Source organism: Zootoca vivipara, chromosome 2, assembly GCF_965207765.1.
Source record: "Zootoca vivipara chromosome 2, rZooViv2.hap1.1, whole genome shotgun sequence".
Taxonomy (NCBI): Eukaryota; Metazoa; Chordata; class Lepidosauria; order Squamata; family Lacertidae; genus Zootoca; species Zootoca vivipara.
The window spans coordinates 121,449,564-121,466,641 of NC_142584.1; the positions used below are offsets into that span (position 1 = coordinate 121,449,564).

Sequence of the window (17,078 nt, forward strand, 5' to 3'; positions counted from 1 at the left end):
TGTTCCAGGCAACACAGCCAAATCATGATGGTGGTCTGGCCAGGCTGACTGGGTCACACCCTGACCATCCACGTCCTGAAACACACCCCTTCCCTGTGAATTGTTCTTCCTGGCAGAAGACATGCAGTCATGCACACTGCATTTGGAGGGGGGTCTCTTCACATTTTCTTCATTCCCCCCCCCCCCATCACTCACTCCAGACTCAGAAAGAGCAGGTGCTTTGTTCTGGTGAGGCATTTTAGGACATGGGGGTGGGCTGTTCTGTTTCTCTCCTTTGTTCCCACAGATATGGGATCCACAGGTGGATCCTGTGGGAGACAGTATAGGTTAGTGCTTCACACAACCCACAACAGGCCCTGAGTACCAGAAGAGTTGGGTTATCAGACTGATAAGGGTCCCTCTGCTCCAGCTCCCTCCCCTGGTCTTCTTTTATCTCCCATAATTTGGCCCTAAGAGCATGAGGGGTCCATATAGCCACTCTGGTTGAAATGCTATCCATTTCCTCAACACTTCATCTTATCCAGAACTTATAGGCAGAGAAAACAGGGGCAAGATAGGGAGACAAAAACAGGGGCAAGATAGGGAGGCACCAGAAAAGAGTGAAGCCTTCCCTGAGGGTGTTAAGGCATGTTCCAGGCAGCACAGCCAAATCATGATGGAGGTTTGGCCAGGCTGACTGGGTCACATCCTGACCTTGCATGTCCAGAAACACACCCCTCCCCTGTGGGTTGTTCCCCCTGGCAGAAGAGATGCAGTCATGCACACTGCATTTGGAGGGGGGGTCTCTGCCCATTTTCTTCCTCTTCCCCCCCCCCTCACTCACTCCACTCTCAGGAAGAGCAGATGTATTGCTCTGGTGAGGCATTTTAGGACAGGGGGGTGGGCTGTTCTGTTTCTCTCCTCTGTCCCCACAGAGTGGGGACCCACGGGTGGATCCTCTGGGATAATGGTTTGGTGCTTCACACAACGCACAGCAGGCCCTGAGGACCAGAAGAGTTGGGTTATCAGACTGATAAGGGTCCCTCTGCTCCAGCTCCCTCCCCTGGTCTTCTTTTATCTCCCAGAATGTGACCCTAAAGACACGAGGGGTCCATATAGCCACTCTGATTGAAATGCTACCCATTTCCTCAACACTTCACCTTTTCATTTTAAAATAATAAATATATCCAGAGCTTATGGGCAGAGAAAACAGGACTAGAAACAAATCAACAAACTGAAATATTTATTCATTGCTTTTGAAATATGGGCTACACAGAAGCCATTGGGAAAGTTTTGCGGATGAATAAAGGATCTTTTCCTCCACGCAGACAGATACAACCCTGCTTTATGTGCTTTATGTGGATGAGAAAGGTGTTTGGGGTCTCTTCACAACTAAACTTCCCCAACAAGTTTAATGAATTCTCTTTGGGGTTAAGGAAACACCTGAGGGGTCTCTTCCTGCAGTGCAATGCACAGAACGGAGTAAGGCTCTCTCCAAAAACTGGAGAGGGAGGTGAATGTTTTTTGGTAAGTGGGGTGGAGATAGGAATTAGTATGCCTGACACTTTGTTGGCAGGGGGTCTCCTTGAGCCATGCAGATGCAAGGCGAGGCAAAGCAGGGACCCCCCCCCAAAAAAAACCCTATCCTGACTCAATCCTGGAGTTTGTGGGAGGATTTTCAGCCAAACCACAAGCCCCTCTGTCAGAGATGATTTAGCTGAGATTCCTGCAATGCAGGGGGTTGGACTAGATTACCCTTGGGGTCCCTCCCAACTCTAGGATTCTATGATTCTATAAAATCCACGATTACTGGACATCCAGAAGCAAAGGCACCAGGGAATTACAGAACATGTATAGAGGGAGCTATAACTATTGAACCATGGGCAAGACATTTCATGTGAGTAAATCATATACTTTTATTGTTTACTTAAACACTCTGAGAGCAATTTCTTTGTTAAGAGGGAAACATAAAAGGGAGAAAAGTAATGTAAGTCTGCCTAAGCATCTTTGGCTATCATAATTGTTCTCAAAAGTTAAACATATTATCCAAAAAGCTTCTAAGGATAAGCTTCACATGGAGGTAGCAACTCGTTCCATCTGAATTATAGCAGAAGAGACTCTTGGCAAAGGAGCTGAGCTGAGAAGGTTTAAGGAAGAGGCAGTCAGGAAAGGAATCCTCCATTATCTGAAAAGGAAGGAGAAGGGAGCTGGTGAGCTCGAAGTATTGAGGCTGAGCACCTTCTGGGCAGGGTGAGGCCCACCACACCCATTTGCTGTGGGAAAGGCCCCCTCCCCCATGTATTTTGCCTTCCCTTGCATTTGTCTCTGAGCCCATGAAGGGAAACAGGTTCGACTCACATGAGGCCCCTGCGACCATTCATCCTCATGGCCTTGAAGAAAAGGATGGTGCCAGCGATGATGCCCAGGATGCCAAAGGCCAAGCCCAGGGCACACAGCACGTTCTCCATCGTCTCCGGGATGGGAGAGGGCGCCTTGGAAACTGGGATGGAGAGAGAGAGAGGACAGGGGTAAGGAGGGACTCTGTTTCTTTGCGTGCGTTCAGCAGAAGAAAGAACCCAGGAGTCCTGGCACGCAGGCCCCACAGCCCTTAATACACTGTTGTTTAGTCGAAACAAAATAAAAAAATTCCTCCAGTAGCACCTTAAAGACCAACTAAGTTTTTATTTTGGTATGAGCTTTCGTGTGCATGCACAATTCGTCAGATACAATGTTGTTTAGTTGTTTAGTGAGCAACCCCTGAAGGGGGCTGAGCACCTTACTGTCTCCTACAGCTAGGAAGACCAGAATAAATATTCAAAAGTGCCAATGTACTTCATTTGCATAAAACACAATCATCAGAATGTGTTTCTTATAAGCTATGAATCTGGGTTTCTGAATTTAAGTCCCAGAGAAAAGCCCCAATCCTGCCCGGTGCTTACCCCATGTCTTCTCCATCTTTCCCTCTGGGATGCCCCAGTGCTCCACTTGGCAGACGTAGATGTCTCCCTGCTCAGGGACGAAGGGGAGGTAGGAGAACTTGCGGAAAGTGTTGTCCACGCTGGGGTAGAAGTCTGTCTCCTCCACGCCCTTGGAGACCTCCTCCTTGTTCTTCAGCCAGGTGATGTTCAGCACTGGGGGGGAGAACCTGTCCACAAAGCAGATGAGGATGTTGGGGTCCCCCAGTTCCACAGCATTTTCTGGGTACACAGTGGCCAAAGGAGCAACTGAGGAAGGAGATGGAGAAAGAAATGGGATTAAAACCCATTTTCAGCATGACAAGAATAAATACCCATTTTCAGCATGACAAGAATAAATATCGACATCCTGGGCATCAGTGAACTAAAATGGAAGGGAATGGGCGAATTCAGTTCGGGTGACTATCATATCTACTACTGTGGGCAGGAATCCTGTAGAAGAAATGGAGTGGCCCTCATAGTCAACAAAAGAGTGGCAAAAGCTGTAATGGGATGCAATCTCAAAAATGACAGAATGATCTCAATACGAATCCAAGGCAGACCTTTTAACATCACAGTAATCCAAGTTTATGCACCAACTACCGGTGCTGAAGAAAGTGAAATTGACCAATTCTATGAAGACCTACAACACCTTCTAGAAATGACACCAAAGAAGGATGTTCTTCTCATTACAGGGGATTGGAATGCTAAAGTAGGGAATCAAGAGATAAAAGGAACAACTGGCAAGTTTGGCCTTGGAGTTCAAAATGAAGCAGGGCAAAGGCTAATAGAGTTCTGTCAAGAGAACAAGCTGGTCATCACAAAAAATCTCTTCCAACAACACAAGAGACGACTCTACACATGGATCTCACCAAATGGGCAGCATCGAAATCAGATTGATTATATTCTCTGCAGCCAAAGAAGGAGAAGCTCTATACAGTCAGCAAAAACAAGACCTGGAGCTGACTGTAACTAAGATCATCAGCTTCTTATAGCAAAATTCCATCTTAAACTGAAGAAAGTAGGAAAAACCACTGGGCCAGTAAGATACAATCTGAATCAAATCCCTTATGAATACACAGTGGAAGTGAGGAACAGATTTAAGGATTTAGATTTGGTGGACAGAGTGCCTGAAGAACTATGGATGGAGGCTCGTAACATTATACAGGAGGCAGCAACGAAAACCATCCCAAGGAAAAGGAAATGCAAGAAAGCAAAATGGCTGTCCAACGAGGCCTTACAAATAGTGGAGGAGAGGAGGCAAGCAAAATGCAAGGGAGATAGGGAAAGATACAGGAAACTGAATGCAGATTTCCAAAAAACAGCAAGAAGAGACAAGAGGGTCTTCTTAAATGAGCAATGCAAAGAAAGAGAGGAAAACAATAGAATGGGGAAAACCAGAGATCTGTTCAAGAAAATTGGAGATATGAAAGGAACATTTCGTACAAAGATTACCATAATCAAGGACAAAAGTGGTAAGGACCTAACAGAAGCAGAAGACATCAAGAAGAGGTGGCAAGAATACACAGAGGAATTATACCAGAAAGATATGGAGGTCTCGTACACCTCAGGTAGTGTGGTTGCTGACCTTGAGCCAGACATCTTGGAGAGTGAAGTCAAATGGGCCTTAGAAAGCACTGCTAATAACAAGGCCAGTGGAAGTGATGATATTCCAGTTGAACTATTTAAAATTTTAAAAGATGATGCTGTTAAGGTGCTACACCCAATATGCCAGCAAGTTTGGAAAACTCAGCAATGGCCAGAGGATTGGAGAAGATCAGTCTACATCCCAATTCCAAAGAAGGGCAGTGCCAAAGAATGCTCCAACTACCGCACAATTGCGCTCATTTCACACGCTAGCAAGGTTATGCTTAAAATTCTACAAGGCAGGCTTAGGCAGTATGTGGACCGAGAACTCCCAGAAGTGCAAGCTGGATTTCGAAAGGGCAGAGGAACTAGAGACCAAATAGCAAACATGCGCTGGATTATGGAGAAAGCTAGAGAGTTCCAGAAAAACGTCTACTTCTGCTTCATTGACTATGCAAAAGCCTTTGACTGTGTCGACCACAGCAAACTATGGCAAGTTCTTAAAGAAATGGGAGTGCCTGATCACCTCATCTGTCTCCTGAGAAATCTCTATGTGGGACAAGAAGCTACAGTTAGAACTGGATATGGAACAACTGATTGGTTCAAAATTGGAAAAGGAGTACGACAAGGTTGTATATTGTCCCCCTGCTTATTTAACTTATATGCAGAATTCATCATGCGAAAGGCTGGACTAGATGAATCCTAAGACGGAATTAAGATTGCTGGAAGAAATATCAACAACCTCAGATATGCAGATGACACAACCTTGATGGCAGAAAGCGAAGAGGAATTAAAGAACCTTTTAATGTGGGTGAAAGAGGAGAGCGCAAAATATGGTCTGAAGCTCAACATCAAAAAAACCAAGATCATGGCCACTGGTCCCATCACCTCCTGGCAAATAGAAGGGGAAGAAATGGAGGCAGTGAGAGATTTTACTTTCTTGGGCTCCTTGATCACTGCAGATGGTGACAGCAGTCACGAAATTAAAAGACGCCTGCTTCTTGGGAGAAAAGCAATGACAAACCTAGACAGCATCTTAAAAAGCAGAGACATCACCTTGCCGACAAAGGTCCGTATAGTTAAAGCTATGGTTTTCCCAGTAGTGATGTATGGAAGTGAGAGCTGGACCATAAAGAAGGCTGCTCGCCGAAGAATTGATGCTTTTGAATTATGGTGCTGGAGGAGACTCTTGAGAGTCCCATGGACTGCAAGAAGATCAAACCTATCCATTCTGAAGGAAATCAGCCCTGAGCGCTCCCTGGAAGGACAGATTGTGAAGCTGAGGCTCCAATACTTTGGCCACCTCATGAGAAGAGAAGAATCCTTGGAAAAGACCCTGATGTTGGGAAAGATTGAGGGCACTAGGAGAAGGTGACGACAGAGGACAAGATGGTTGGACAGTGTTCTCGAAGCTACGAACATGAGTTTGACCAAACTGCGGGAGGCAGTGCAAGACAGGAGTGCCTGGCGTGCTATGGTCCATGGGGTCACGAAGAGTCGGACACGACTAAACGACTAAACAACAACATCCTTCCTCCCCAGGCGGAGGGGGCGGGAATAACACCACCCAAATTCCACAGTACAGCTCTGTGGACTTGACCCCTTCACATGCTAACTAGCAAGAATATGCATTGTGAGATTTGACTACAAAATCTCCCACACCATGTGCCCTACATTAACTGCTTTGGGTATTTTTGCACCGGGTGTTCAGGTTTCGGAATGCTTCTGACCATGTACAAAGTGCAATGCTGCCCCTCCCATCAGGTTTTCCTCCCCTTTAGCCTCCCTTGAGCAGAGTTCCTTCTGGGTTGGCAGAAAGGGGTCCTGAAGGGTCTTCCGTGTCAGAAGCCAAGAGACCACCCCCTGCCTGCCCCCCAGCGCTCTCCCCCCCATACCCTTGCGTGTCCTACCATTCAGGGCACGGGTGCGGTTGCTTCGCTTCATGAGCACCTCCATGTTGTTCTTCATGACGGCAATGTTGGCCAGGGCGCCCTGCACCTCAAAGCTGGTGAAGCGCTGGAAGTCCGGCAGCCTCCAGACGTTCTGCTTCTTCTCCCAGTCCACGTGCAGGATCTCCTCGTTGTCAAACTCCAGCAGGAACTCCCCGGACTTCTTCTCCGAAGGGAAGCTCTCCTGGAAGAAGTCCAGCTCCACCAGGGTGTCCTCCACTGCAGGGGTGGGAGAGAGAGTGGGAGGCATTAGGACCCTGCAGCAGGAAGAGGGAGAACCTGCCCCATTGCTAGGAATGGGGCCACCACCAGGAAGGCTCTCTAAGGAGGAGGCGCTTGATCTGTCCCCAAACACCCACACATGTCAATGTTAGAATCCCCTCATTTCACAGCCATAACAGCCCCAAAAGGTGATCCTGGGGTGCATTTGTGTTTGGGGCGAAAGGAGGAATAATTATTCAAAGAGACCAACCAACCCATGTTCCCATGTCCCTAGCTCAGCTTGCAAATTTGTTGTGAAGATAACATGGGAGTAGCTCTCTGCTTTGCTCCTTGCCTCAAAGTGAAACCAGTAATAAATGGATTTCCTCTCTCAAGCGTGGATCACCCACAGTCCCCCCCCCCTTGAGTTGCCTCATGGCTGCCACGAATTAAAGCTTTGGGCATCTTTTTAAAAGAGATAAAACTGTCGGACACACAGACGGAGCCATTGGCCACGCGCCTCTTTCCTTTCCTGCAGCGACTTCCTTGTGGAGTTCACTCAATCAAACTAAATCGCAAGAAAGCAAGTTCTGCTGCCCCGAGGTTTTTAGGGTCCGCCAGAGTTTCTGGCCCCTTTTGTGCCAGGAGAAGAGACCACTCTGTATTCGGGGGCAGTGGGATGGGGGGGGGCGGGGGGCTGGTGCCTTTTGGAGGCGACCACTGGGGGGCTTCCAGACCAGACAGGTCTCTGTGGCAGCCGAGCCCACAGAGATGAATAATAATTCTTGTTTTATTTTCCTTTCCCTCCTTCTAACAGGAAAGGCTAGGGGCGCAGACTCCGATCTTTTAAGCTAGGTGTGTGTGTGGGGGGGTGCGGAATATGGAGGGATGGGGGGAGGGAGGAAAGTGGACGTTCCCCCACCTCCAACGAAAAGGTGTGTGAAATGGGAGGGTGACGGGCTAGGAGGATTTGCTCCCTCAAGTAAGGTGGTTTAGTTTTAAAAATGAGAGGAGTAAACGGGGTAAAAACAGCAGCAGCCTGTGCACCTGTCAGGGGGAGGGGGCTTCTCCTCCCTGTAGCCCAAGAGACCCCTCCAGCTTTGCCCACAAGAAACGCCCAGGGGCGCAATCTTTCTCCCCCCAATCGCCCCAGCTTCTTTGCGGGGAACCCTAACCCCCCCTCCCGGGACCCCTCCCCAGGCATCTCCCCCTCCCTCCTGAGCCCCCTGACCTTTCAGGGCTCCGGCCCTTGGCGGGGCGAGGAGGAGGGTCGCCCAGAGGCAGCAAAGGGCTCTTCCTCCTCTGGTGGGCTCCATCTCTGCAGCTCTTCCAGGGCTGAGGCGGGCGAGGCGCTCCGAGGGGCGACCACCAAAAGGGGCGATTCAGCCAAAGTGTCCCTTGCCCCTTCCTCCTCTCCCCAACCCCTCTGCTCTGTGGGGCAGGTGTCCTTGACCAAGGGGAGGGAGGAAGAGCTGCTGGGCGACTCTTTTGGAAGGAGGCATTTCTGCAAGGAAGAGACAGAATAGGGAGAGGAGGGGAAAGATCCCCCAAAGCAGTGACTCCTTCTCTCCCTGGGCTTCTCAGGACAGACATCTTCTGTGCTGCTGCTGGTCTTCAACTGGGGGTGGGGGTCGCATCCTGATCCCATGTGGGCTGCAAGAGGAGCCCTGAGTCAAAGATGACCTTTGGGTGGAAAGGGGGTCTTGGGTCTCTGCCCCACAGCCAACTCATGAAGGAGGTCTGGCCAGCCTGACTGGGCCACATCCTGACCTTGGTTGACCTGTAACACACACACACACCCTCCCCTGCGGGTGGTGCCCCATAGCCTTGAGGATCCGCTCTGGACTTGGAGGGGTCTCTGCATGTTCTCTCCTCTTCCTCATAGAATCATAGAATCCTAGAGTTGGAAGAGACCACAAGGGCCATCCAGTCCAACCCCCTGCCAAGCAGGAAACACCATCAAAGCATTCTTGACATATGCCTGTCAAGCCTCTGCTTAAAGACCTCCAGAGAAGGAGACTCCTGCCCCACAGCCCACCGAAATCATTCCTCCTGCCTTAGGAAGAGATGACCCACTTTGCTCTAGGGACGCAAGAGGGAGGGGGCTGCTCTGTTTCTCTTCTCGACTGTCATGAGTGACAACCAGCAAGACCTTCAATCTCCCCCCACCTTGTGCCAAGGAGCCCCTATTTCTCTAGCAGAGGATGCTATGGGGCTTGCCCAGCCCCATTCCATTCAGCTCAGCCATTCCCAAGGGGGTCCTTATCTGAAATTGCAATTCCTCTTAAACCATTGCTGCTGGGCTGAAGGGGGGGCTGTGCTGTAGGGGGGGGCTGTAAGCTTCTTCTATGTGAGGAGGTTTTGCTGCGCTCCCTGTTGACCTCAGTCTCCTGGATCCTGGCCAGCTTCCCTCTTTCATTTCCCTGAATGCTGAGCTGTGCTCCAGGCCTCCATGCGTGGGGAAGCGAAACCCTCCCCCCAAGCGCCTTTCTGCAGCGTCTCCTCTGATGCCAGAAACAAGGGGGCAGGAGGAAGGAGAGGTGGGGGAGGGAGACATGTGCTATGGGCCCAGAAGTCTGCAAAATGCAGAGGCTGTTACAAGCTCACGGCTTGCAAACGTTGTTGGTAGTGGAATATGAAGGGTCTGCCATTTGCAGATTTGCATTTAAGCCCCAAAATAGAAATTAGAGTGTTGGATTTCACATTTTACACGGGATGATTATTGACAATGGGGAGAAGAGAGCGTCTTAACTCCCCCCCCCCATAAATTATTTGAAGCGGGTCTTAAATCCAGAGCTGCTCCAATTAACTAATTACAGTACTTGTTTAAAAAGTTCCTGTTTCGAGGGAATCCGAATGTCACAATCTCCACTTCTGCTTTGAAGCAAAAAACAGGGTTGGGGGAGGGGGAAAGCATACAGTAGTTGCAATTGTTGCTGCTACTTGGGGGGGGGGGCTATTGGATTGTCCTGCTGGGGACTTTCCTGGAGGGTAGGCTTGATGGGAGCCAATCACAGGTCCCGACGCTGCCTGGTCATCAGTTGCTGGGCGGGAAACGCCTTGCTCTTGCCAAACCCATTAGAGTGCCGCACTTGCTGGTCTCTGACTGTCTCCTAGGCTGCTGAAGGGGAGAAGGAGCCTTTTAGAGCCAAGAGGGAGGAAGGAGGAGGAAGAAGACAGCCTGCAAAGATTAGGCCACCCACACCCCACTTTCTCACTAACTCTTTCCCTCTGGATAAGCCCTTCTCCAACTTCTGACTTTTGGGGCTCAATCCACCTGCTGTGGAGGCCCCGGTTCACTTGCATTTATCCCAAATTTGAGAAATGTTGCCATACTGAAGGATCACTGCTCAGGGGCCCCTTCTCATCCCACTTGGGGTCTCTTGGCAATGCAGATTCTGACTCTTACCCTCCGTACTGGTAGCATGTGTTACTTCAGCTGCTTCCAGATGTGGAGAGTCAGCCCTGCAGCCTTGAGGGGCCTCCGGCTCCTTCTGCTGGCTGGGGCCCTGGCCTTCTTCCCCCAAGTCTTGCCCTGATGGCACTCCTGCCCTGCCGCTCTGCCAAATTCGGCCTTTTTGTGTTGCTGCATTAATAGGCTCCCCCCTAATTTGGATGCCACCCATTTGAGATCCAGGATGAGATTGCAGACCAAGCTGGGCCTTGTCTGTTGGCTTCTGTGATGTTCCTGCACAAGGCTTGGCTCCAGGAAGGACGCCTCTCCCAACCCCCCTCTGTGGTGTCATTTATCTTCTGGAGACTCTTGCAAGGGGGAGAGAAAGAGCTGAACAACTCCTTCGACTTGCATTAATTTATCCGCCCTCCCACCAGATGTCAAAAAGAAAAGCAACTACCAGACTTTTAGAGGACATCTGAAGGCAGCCCTGTTTAGGGAAGCTTTTAATCTTTAAGAAATTAGTCTATTTTAATATTTCTGTTGGAAGCCGCCCAGAGTGGCTGGGGAAACCCAGCCAGATGGGCGGGGTATAAATAAATTATTATTATTATTATTATTATTATTATTATTATTAATGAGGACACAAAAACCTCTGCGATGTTCCTGCTCAAGGCTTGGCGCCAGGAAGGCCGCCTCTCCCACCCCACCCCCTCCTTAGACGAGTGCCGCACTTGCTGGTCTCTGACTGTCTCCTAGGCTGCTGAAGGGGAGAAGGAGCCTTTTAGAGCCAAGAGGGAGGAAGGAGGAGGAAGAAGACAGCCTGCAAAGATTAGGCCACCCACACCCCACTTTCTCACTAACTCTTTCCCTCTGGATAAGCCCTTCTCCAACTTCTGACTTTTGGGGCTCAATCCACCTGCTGTGGAGGCCCCGGTTCACTTGCATTTATCCCAAATTTGAGAAATGTTGCCATACTGAAGGATCACTGCTCAGGGGCCCCTTCTCATCCCACTTGGGGTCTCTTGGCAAGGCTAGATTCTGACTCTCACCCTCCTTAAAGAGGTACAGGTAGCATGTGTTACTTCAGCTGCTTCCAGATGTGGAGAGTCAGCCCTGCAGCCTTGAGGGGCCTCCTGCTCCTTCTGCTGACTGGGGCCCTGGCCTTCTTCCCCCAAGTCTTGCCCTGGCGGCACTCCTGCCCTGACCCTCTGCCAAACTCAGCCTTTTGTGTTGCTGCATTAATTGCCTGGTGTGCTCTGGTTCATGGGATTACGAAGAGTCGGACATGACTAAACGACTAAACAACAACATTAATTGGCTCCCCCCCCCATTTGGATCCCACCACCTGAGATCCAGGAGAAAGTATGAGATTGCAGAGCAAGCTGGGCCTTGTCTGTTGGCCTCTGTGATGCTCCTGCTCAAGGCTTGGCTCCAGGAAGGACGCCTCTCCCAACCCCCCCTCTGTGGTGTCATTTACCTTCTGGAGACTCTTGCAAGGGGGAGAGAAAGAGCTGAACAACTCCTTCAACTTGCATTAATTTATCTTAAATTGGACACAAAAACAGGGGCAAGATAGGGAGGCACCAGAAAAGAGTGAAGCCTTCCCTGAGGGTGTTAAGGCATGTTCCAGGCAGCACAGCCAAATCATGATGGAGGTTTGGCCAGGCTGACTGGGTCACATCCTGACCTTGCATGTCCAGAAACACACCCCTCCCCTGTGGGTTGTTCCCCCTGGCAGAAGAGATGCAGTCATGCACACTGCATTTGGAGGGGGGGGTCTCTGCCCATTTTCTTCCTCTTCCCCCCCCCCCTCACTCACTCCACTCTCAGGAAGAGCAGATGTATTGCTCTGGTGAGGCATTTTAGGACAGGGGGGTGGGCTGTTCTGTTTCTCTCCTCTGTCCCCACAGAGTGGGGACCCACGGGTGGATCCTGTGGGATAATGGTTTGGTGCTTCACACAACGCACAGCAGGCCCTGAGGACCAGAAGAGTTGGGTTATCAGACTGATAAGGGTCCCTCTGCTCCAGCTCCCTCCCCTGGTCTTCTTTTATCTCCCAGAATCTGACCCTAAAGACACGAGGGGTCCATATAGCCACTCTGATTGAAATGCTACCCATTTCCTCAACACTTCACCTTTTCATTTTAAAATAATAAATATATCCAGAGCTTATGGGCAGAGAAAACAGGACTAGAAACAAATCAACAAACTGAAATATTTATTCATTGCTTTTGAAATATGGGCTACACAGAAGCCATTGGGAAAGTTTTGCGGATGAAGAAAGGATCTTTTCCTCCACGCAGACAGATACAACCCTGCTTCATGTGCTTTATGTGGATGAGAAAGGTGTTTGGGGTCTCTTCACAACTAAACTTCCCCAACAAGTTTAATGAATTATCTTTGGGATTAATGAAACATCTGAGGGGTGTATTCCAGCAGTGCAATGCACAGAACTGAGTAAGGCTCTCTCCAAAAACTGGAGAGGGAGGTGAATGGTTTTTGGTAAGTGGGGTGGATATAGTAATTAGTATGCCTGACACTTTGTTGGCAGGGGGTCTCCTTGAGCCATGCAGATGCAAGGTGAGGCAAAGCAGGACGCCTCCCCCCCCCAAACCTATCCTGACTCAATCCTGGAGTTTGTGGGAGGATTTTCAGCCAAACCACAAGCCCCTCTGTCAGAGATGATTTAGCTGATATTCCTGCAATGCAGGGGGTTGGACTAGATGACCCTTGGGGTCCCTTCCAACTCTAGGATTCCATGATTCTATAAAATCCACGATTACTGGAAAGCCAGAAGCAACGGAACCAGGGAATTAAAGAACATGTATAGAGGGAGCTGTAACTGTTGAACCATGGCAAGACATTCCATGTGAGTAAACCATATACTTTTCTTGTTTACTTAAACAGTCTGAGAACAATTTCTTTGTTAATAGGGAAACATAAAAGGGAGAAAAGTAATGTAAGTCTGCCTAAGCATCTTGGGCTATCATAATTGTTCTCAAAAGTTAAACATATTATCCAAAAAGCTGCACATGGAGGTAGCAACTTGTTCCATCTGAATTATAGCAGAAGAGACTCTTGGCAAAGGAGCTGAGCTGAGAAGGTTTAAGGAAGAGGCAGTCAGGAAAGGAATCCTCCATTATCTGAAAAGGAAGGAGAAGGGAGCTGGTGAGCTCGAAGTATTGAGGCTGAGCACCTTCTGGGCAGGATGAGGCCCACCACACCCATTTGCTGTGGGAAAGGCCCCCTCCCCCATGTATTTTGCCTTCCCTTGCATTTGTCTCTGAGCCCATGAAGGGAAACGGGTTCGACTCACATGAGGCCCCTGCGACCATTCATCCTCATGGCCTTGAAGAAAAGGATGGTGCCAGCAATGATGCCCAGGATGCCAAAGGCCAAGCCCAGGGCACACAGCACGTTCTCCATCGTCTCCGGGATGGGAGAGGGCGCCTTGGAAACTGGGATGGAGAGAGAGAGAGGACAGGGGTAAGGAGGGACTCTGTTTCTTTGCGTGCGTTCAGCAGAAGAAAGAACCCAGGAGTCCTGGCACGCAGGCCCCACAGCCCTTAATACACTGTTGTTTAGTCGAAACAAAATAAAAAAATTCCTTCAGTAGCACCTTAAAGACCAACTAAGTTTTTATTTTGGTATGAGCTTTCGTGTGCATGCACAATTCGTCAGATACGATGTTGTTTAGTTGTTTAGTGAGCAACCCCTGAAGGGGGCTGAGCACCTTACTGTCTCCTACAGCTAGGAAGACCAGAATAAATATTCAAAAGTGCAAATGTACTTCATTTGCATAAAACACAATCATCAGAACGTGTTTCTTATAAGCCATGAATCTGGGTTTCTGAATTTAAGTCCCAGAGAAAAGCCCCAATCCTGCCCGGTGCTTACCCCATGTCTTCTCCATCTTTCCCTCTGGGATGCCCCAGTGCTCCACTTGGCAGACGTAGATGTCTCCCTGCTCAGGGACGAAGGGGAGGTAGGAGAACTTGCGGAAAGTGTTGTCCACGCTGGGGTAGAAGTCTGTCTCCTCCACGCCCTTGGAGACCTCCTCCTTGTTCTTCAGCCAGGTGATGTTCAGCACTGGGGGGGAGAACCTGTCCACAAAGCAGATGAGGACGTTGGGGTCCCCCAGTTCCACAGCATTTTCCGGGTACACAGTGGCCGAAGGAGCAACTGAGGAAGGAGATGGAGAAAGAAATGGGATTAAAACCCCTTTTCAGCAGTCTATAAATGGAAAGCATAGCAATTAGCTGTTAGGCTGATCTCTCCCTTGGTGTCCCCATATTATCAAAGAAACAGGCTACAGGCTGAAAAGGAAGTTTAAAACATATATTTGCTCACAGTCAAGCATTCATCCTCAGCACCAACAGCATTAAAACAACATAGACAAAATATTTGATTTCACAGCAAAAAACAACTTCAGGCATGTGCCTGAAATTGGAGCAAGTGGGGGCCTCTCTGCTTCCATCATTGGTCAAAGGGAAAGAGAGAAGAAAATACTACTTTCTTCTTCCTCCCCAGGCGTGGGGTGGGGGATAACATCATCCAAATTCCTCTCTACCAATTACATTTCAATGTTCTCAGTCCCTGTATCACCAGTACAGCTCTGTGGACTGGACCCCTTCACATGCTAACTAGCAAGAATATGCATTGTGAGATTTGACTGCAAAATCTCCCACACCATGTGCACTACATTAACTGCTGTGGGTATTTCTGCACCGGGTGTCTAGGTTTGGGAAAGCCTCTGAGCATGTACAAAGTGCAATGCTGCCCCTTCCATCAGGTTTTCCTTCCCTTTTAGCCTGTCTCAGTCAGCCAGGGGCCTGAAGGGTCTTCCGTGTCAGAAGCCAAGAGACCACCCCCTGCCTGCCCCCCCAGTTCTCTTCCCTGCCTCCCTCGTGTGTCCTACCGTTCAGGGCACGGGTGCGGTTGCTTCGCTTCATGAGCACCTCCATGTTGTTCTTCATGACGGCGATGTTGGCCAGGGCGCCCTGCACCTCGAAGCTGGTGAAGCGCTGGAAGTCCGGCAGCCTCCAGACGTTCTGCTTCTTCTCCCAGTCCACGTGCAGGATCTCCTCGTTGTCAAACTCCAGCAGGAACTCCCCGGACTTCTTCTCCGAAGGGAAGCTCTCCTGGAAGAAGTCCAGCTCCACCAGGGTGTCCTCCACTGCAGGGGTGGGAGAGAGAGGGGGAGGCAGTAGGACCCTGAAGGAGGATGAGGGAGAACCTGCCCCATTGCTAGGAATGGGGCCACCACCAGGAAGGCTCTATAAGGAGGAGGGGCTTGTTCTGCCCCCAAACACACACACATGTTAATTTTATAACCCCTTCATTTCACAGCCGTAACAGCCCCAAAAGGTGATCTTGGGGTGCATTTGTGTGTGGGGTGACTCATGCAGATAGAGAGTTAGAGTAATCCTTCAAGAGACCAATCCATGTCTCCTCAGAGGGTTGTTGTGAATATAGCAAGGATGTAACTCTGCCCTGAGCTCTTTGCCCCAAAGTGAAACCAAGAATACATGGATTTCCTCCGAGTTCATAAGTGTTCTGCTCAGAGATATATTTTTTTATGGTACACCAAAGTTTCTGGCCTCTATTGTGTTGCTGGGGAGGAGAGAGACCACTCTGTCTTCGGAGGGGGGGGCATTAGGAATGTGGGGGGGCTGATGCCTTTTGGGGGTCACAACTGGGGGGTTCTGAACCAGGCAGGTCTCTGTGGCAGCCTAGCTCCTAAAGGAGAAAGAACAATTATGGTCTTATATACCTTTCCCTCCTTTCAACAGAAAAAGCGGGACAGGGTAAAACGCGGATCCAGATGATTTTAAACGGATCCTCATGAATGAATTGCCCTAAGCTCCCCACCCCCCCTTTTTTTTTAAAAAAACAACAACAACCCCTGGACCTGCTTAGTTCAGGGATCAGAGCCTCCCTCCCCTTCCTCCACCCGCCTCTTTCTTTGGGGGGGGGGAGGCGTCCAATTTCCTTCCTCCCGCCAGCCCCTCCGTATTCCCGGGTTCAGATTCTGCACCTGTCAGGGGGAGGGGGCTTCTCCTGCCTGTATCCCAAGAGACCCCTCCAGCTTTGCCCACAAGCAACGCCCAGGGGCGCAATCTTTCACCCCTGATGTCCCCACCCGGCTTCTCTGCAGGGACCCCTAACCCACCTCCCGGGACCCCTCCCCAGACATCTCCCCTCTCCCTCCTGCGTCCCCTGACCTTTCAGGGCTCCGGCCCTTGGCGGGGCGAGGAGGAGGGTCGCCCAGAGGCAGCAAAGGGCTCTTCCTCCTCTGGGGTCCATCTCTGCAGCCCGCTCCGAGGGGCGACCACCAAAAGGGGATGCTCGTCCTCCAAGTAGCTGTGGGGGGGGGGCGGCCAGGGGGCGGCTTTGGCGGAGGAGGAAAGTCCCTGCCAGCTCAGCCAATGAAAAAGCGCCCTGGCGATGACCAGCCTGTCTCCAGGTAAACCATCCGCAGGCAGGAGCCTCAGCCGGAGACGGAGCGAAAACAGCAGCAGGAAAAGGGCAGCTAAAATTTGGGGGCGAGGGCTGGATCTTTCCAAGAGGGGAGGAGGGGTCTCCTCCAGGGAATGGGCTGCGGGGGGTCCTCCCCCCCCCTGTGTTTGTGCATTGGGCTCCTGAGACACGAGCGCCAGAGATGTTTCTTGCAAAGCGAGGTGGGGGCTGGAAGGGACTTTTATTTGGGGGAGGGGGTCTCCTTAGTGGGGGGCTGCCAGGTCTCATCGGGATGCAGGCTGGGGGGGGGGCGAAGGTGGGAGCAGCCCCCCTCCCTCAGCAGACAGTTATTCCCCCCCTTGAAATGGGAGGGGGCTCTCTGGTTCCCCCTGGGGGGACCTGGCCCTAATGATCCTGTGATGACACGCACGAAACTTCCTTCCTCTTTCCGGATACTTGAAGGAACGAAGGTTTAGTGGCTTAAAACGCAACAGAAGAAAAGCGCATCTCGCTGTTTCGAGGCTGGAGTCCGAAATTTTCTTTTTTGCAGCC

At 50.4% G+C, this 17,078-nt stretch overlaps 2 protein-coding genes across 5 annotated transcripts; both read right to left on the reverse strand.

Moving 5' to 3' along the window:
* Window positions 1–1,205: 1,205 nt before the first annotated feature.
* Window positions 1,206–8,069, reverse strand: LOC118081394 (HLA class II histocompatibility antigen, DR alpha chain). Of its 3 annotated transcripts, none has more exons than XM_088664244.1 (5): window positions 7,902–8,063; window positions 6,431–6,688; window positions 2,919–3,203; window positions 2,338–2,479; window positions 1,206–2,164 (listed from the first exon to the last, which is right to left on the reverse strand). In XM_088664244.1, exons 1-5 carry the CDS (start codon window positions 7,984–7,986, stop codon window positions 2,161–2,163), a joined length of 774 nt encoding a protein of 257 aa, XP_088520370.1. In that variant the 5' UTR covers window positions 7,987–8,063; the 3' UTR covers window positions 1,206–2,160. The 3 variants fall into 3 exon arrangements, with proteins under 3 accessions (XP_088520370.1, XP_088520372.1, XP_088520371.1); XM_088664246.1 differs by lacking the exon at window positions 7,902–8,063 and adding an exon at window positions 6,946–7,033; XM_088664245.1 differs by lacking the exon at window positions 1,206–2,164 and having other exon boundaries at window positions 2,334–2,479; window positions 7,902–8,069.
* A 4,199-nt stretch (window positions 8,070–12,268) lies between these two features.
* Window positions 12,269–16,405, reverse strand: LOC148687237 (HLA class II histocompatibility antigen, DR alpha chain-like). 2 transcript variants are annotated; one of them, XM_088664166.1, is made up of 5 exons: window positions 16,292–16,405; window positions 14,986–15,243; window positions 13,965–14,249; window positions 13,384–13,525; window positions 12,269–13,210 (listed from the first exon to the last, which is right to left on the reverse strand). In XM_088664166.1, the coding sequence occupies exons 1-5, from the start codon at window positions 16,371–16,373 to the stop codon at window positions 13,207–13,209; spliced, it is 771 nt and encodes a 256-aa protein (XP_088520292.1). In that variant the 5' UTR covers window positions 16,374–16,405; the 3' UTR covers window positions 12,269–13,206. The 2 variants fall into 2 exon arrangements, with proteins under 2 accessions (XP_088520292.1, XP_088520293.1); XM_088664167.1 differs by lacking the exon at window positions 12,269–13,210 and having other exon boundaries at window positions 13,380–13,525.
* Window positions 16,406–17,078: the final 673 nt, after the last annotated feature.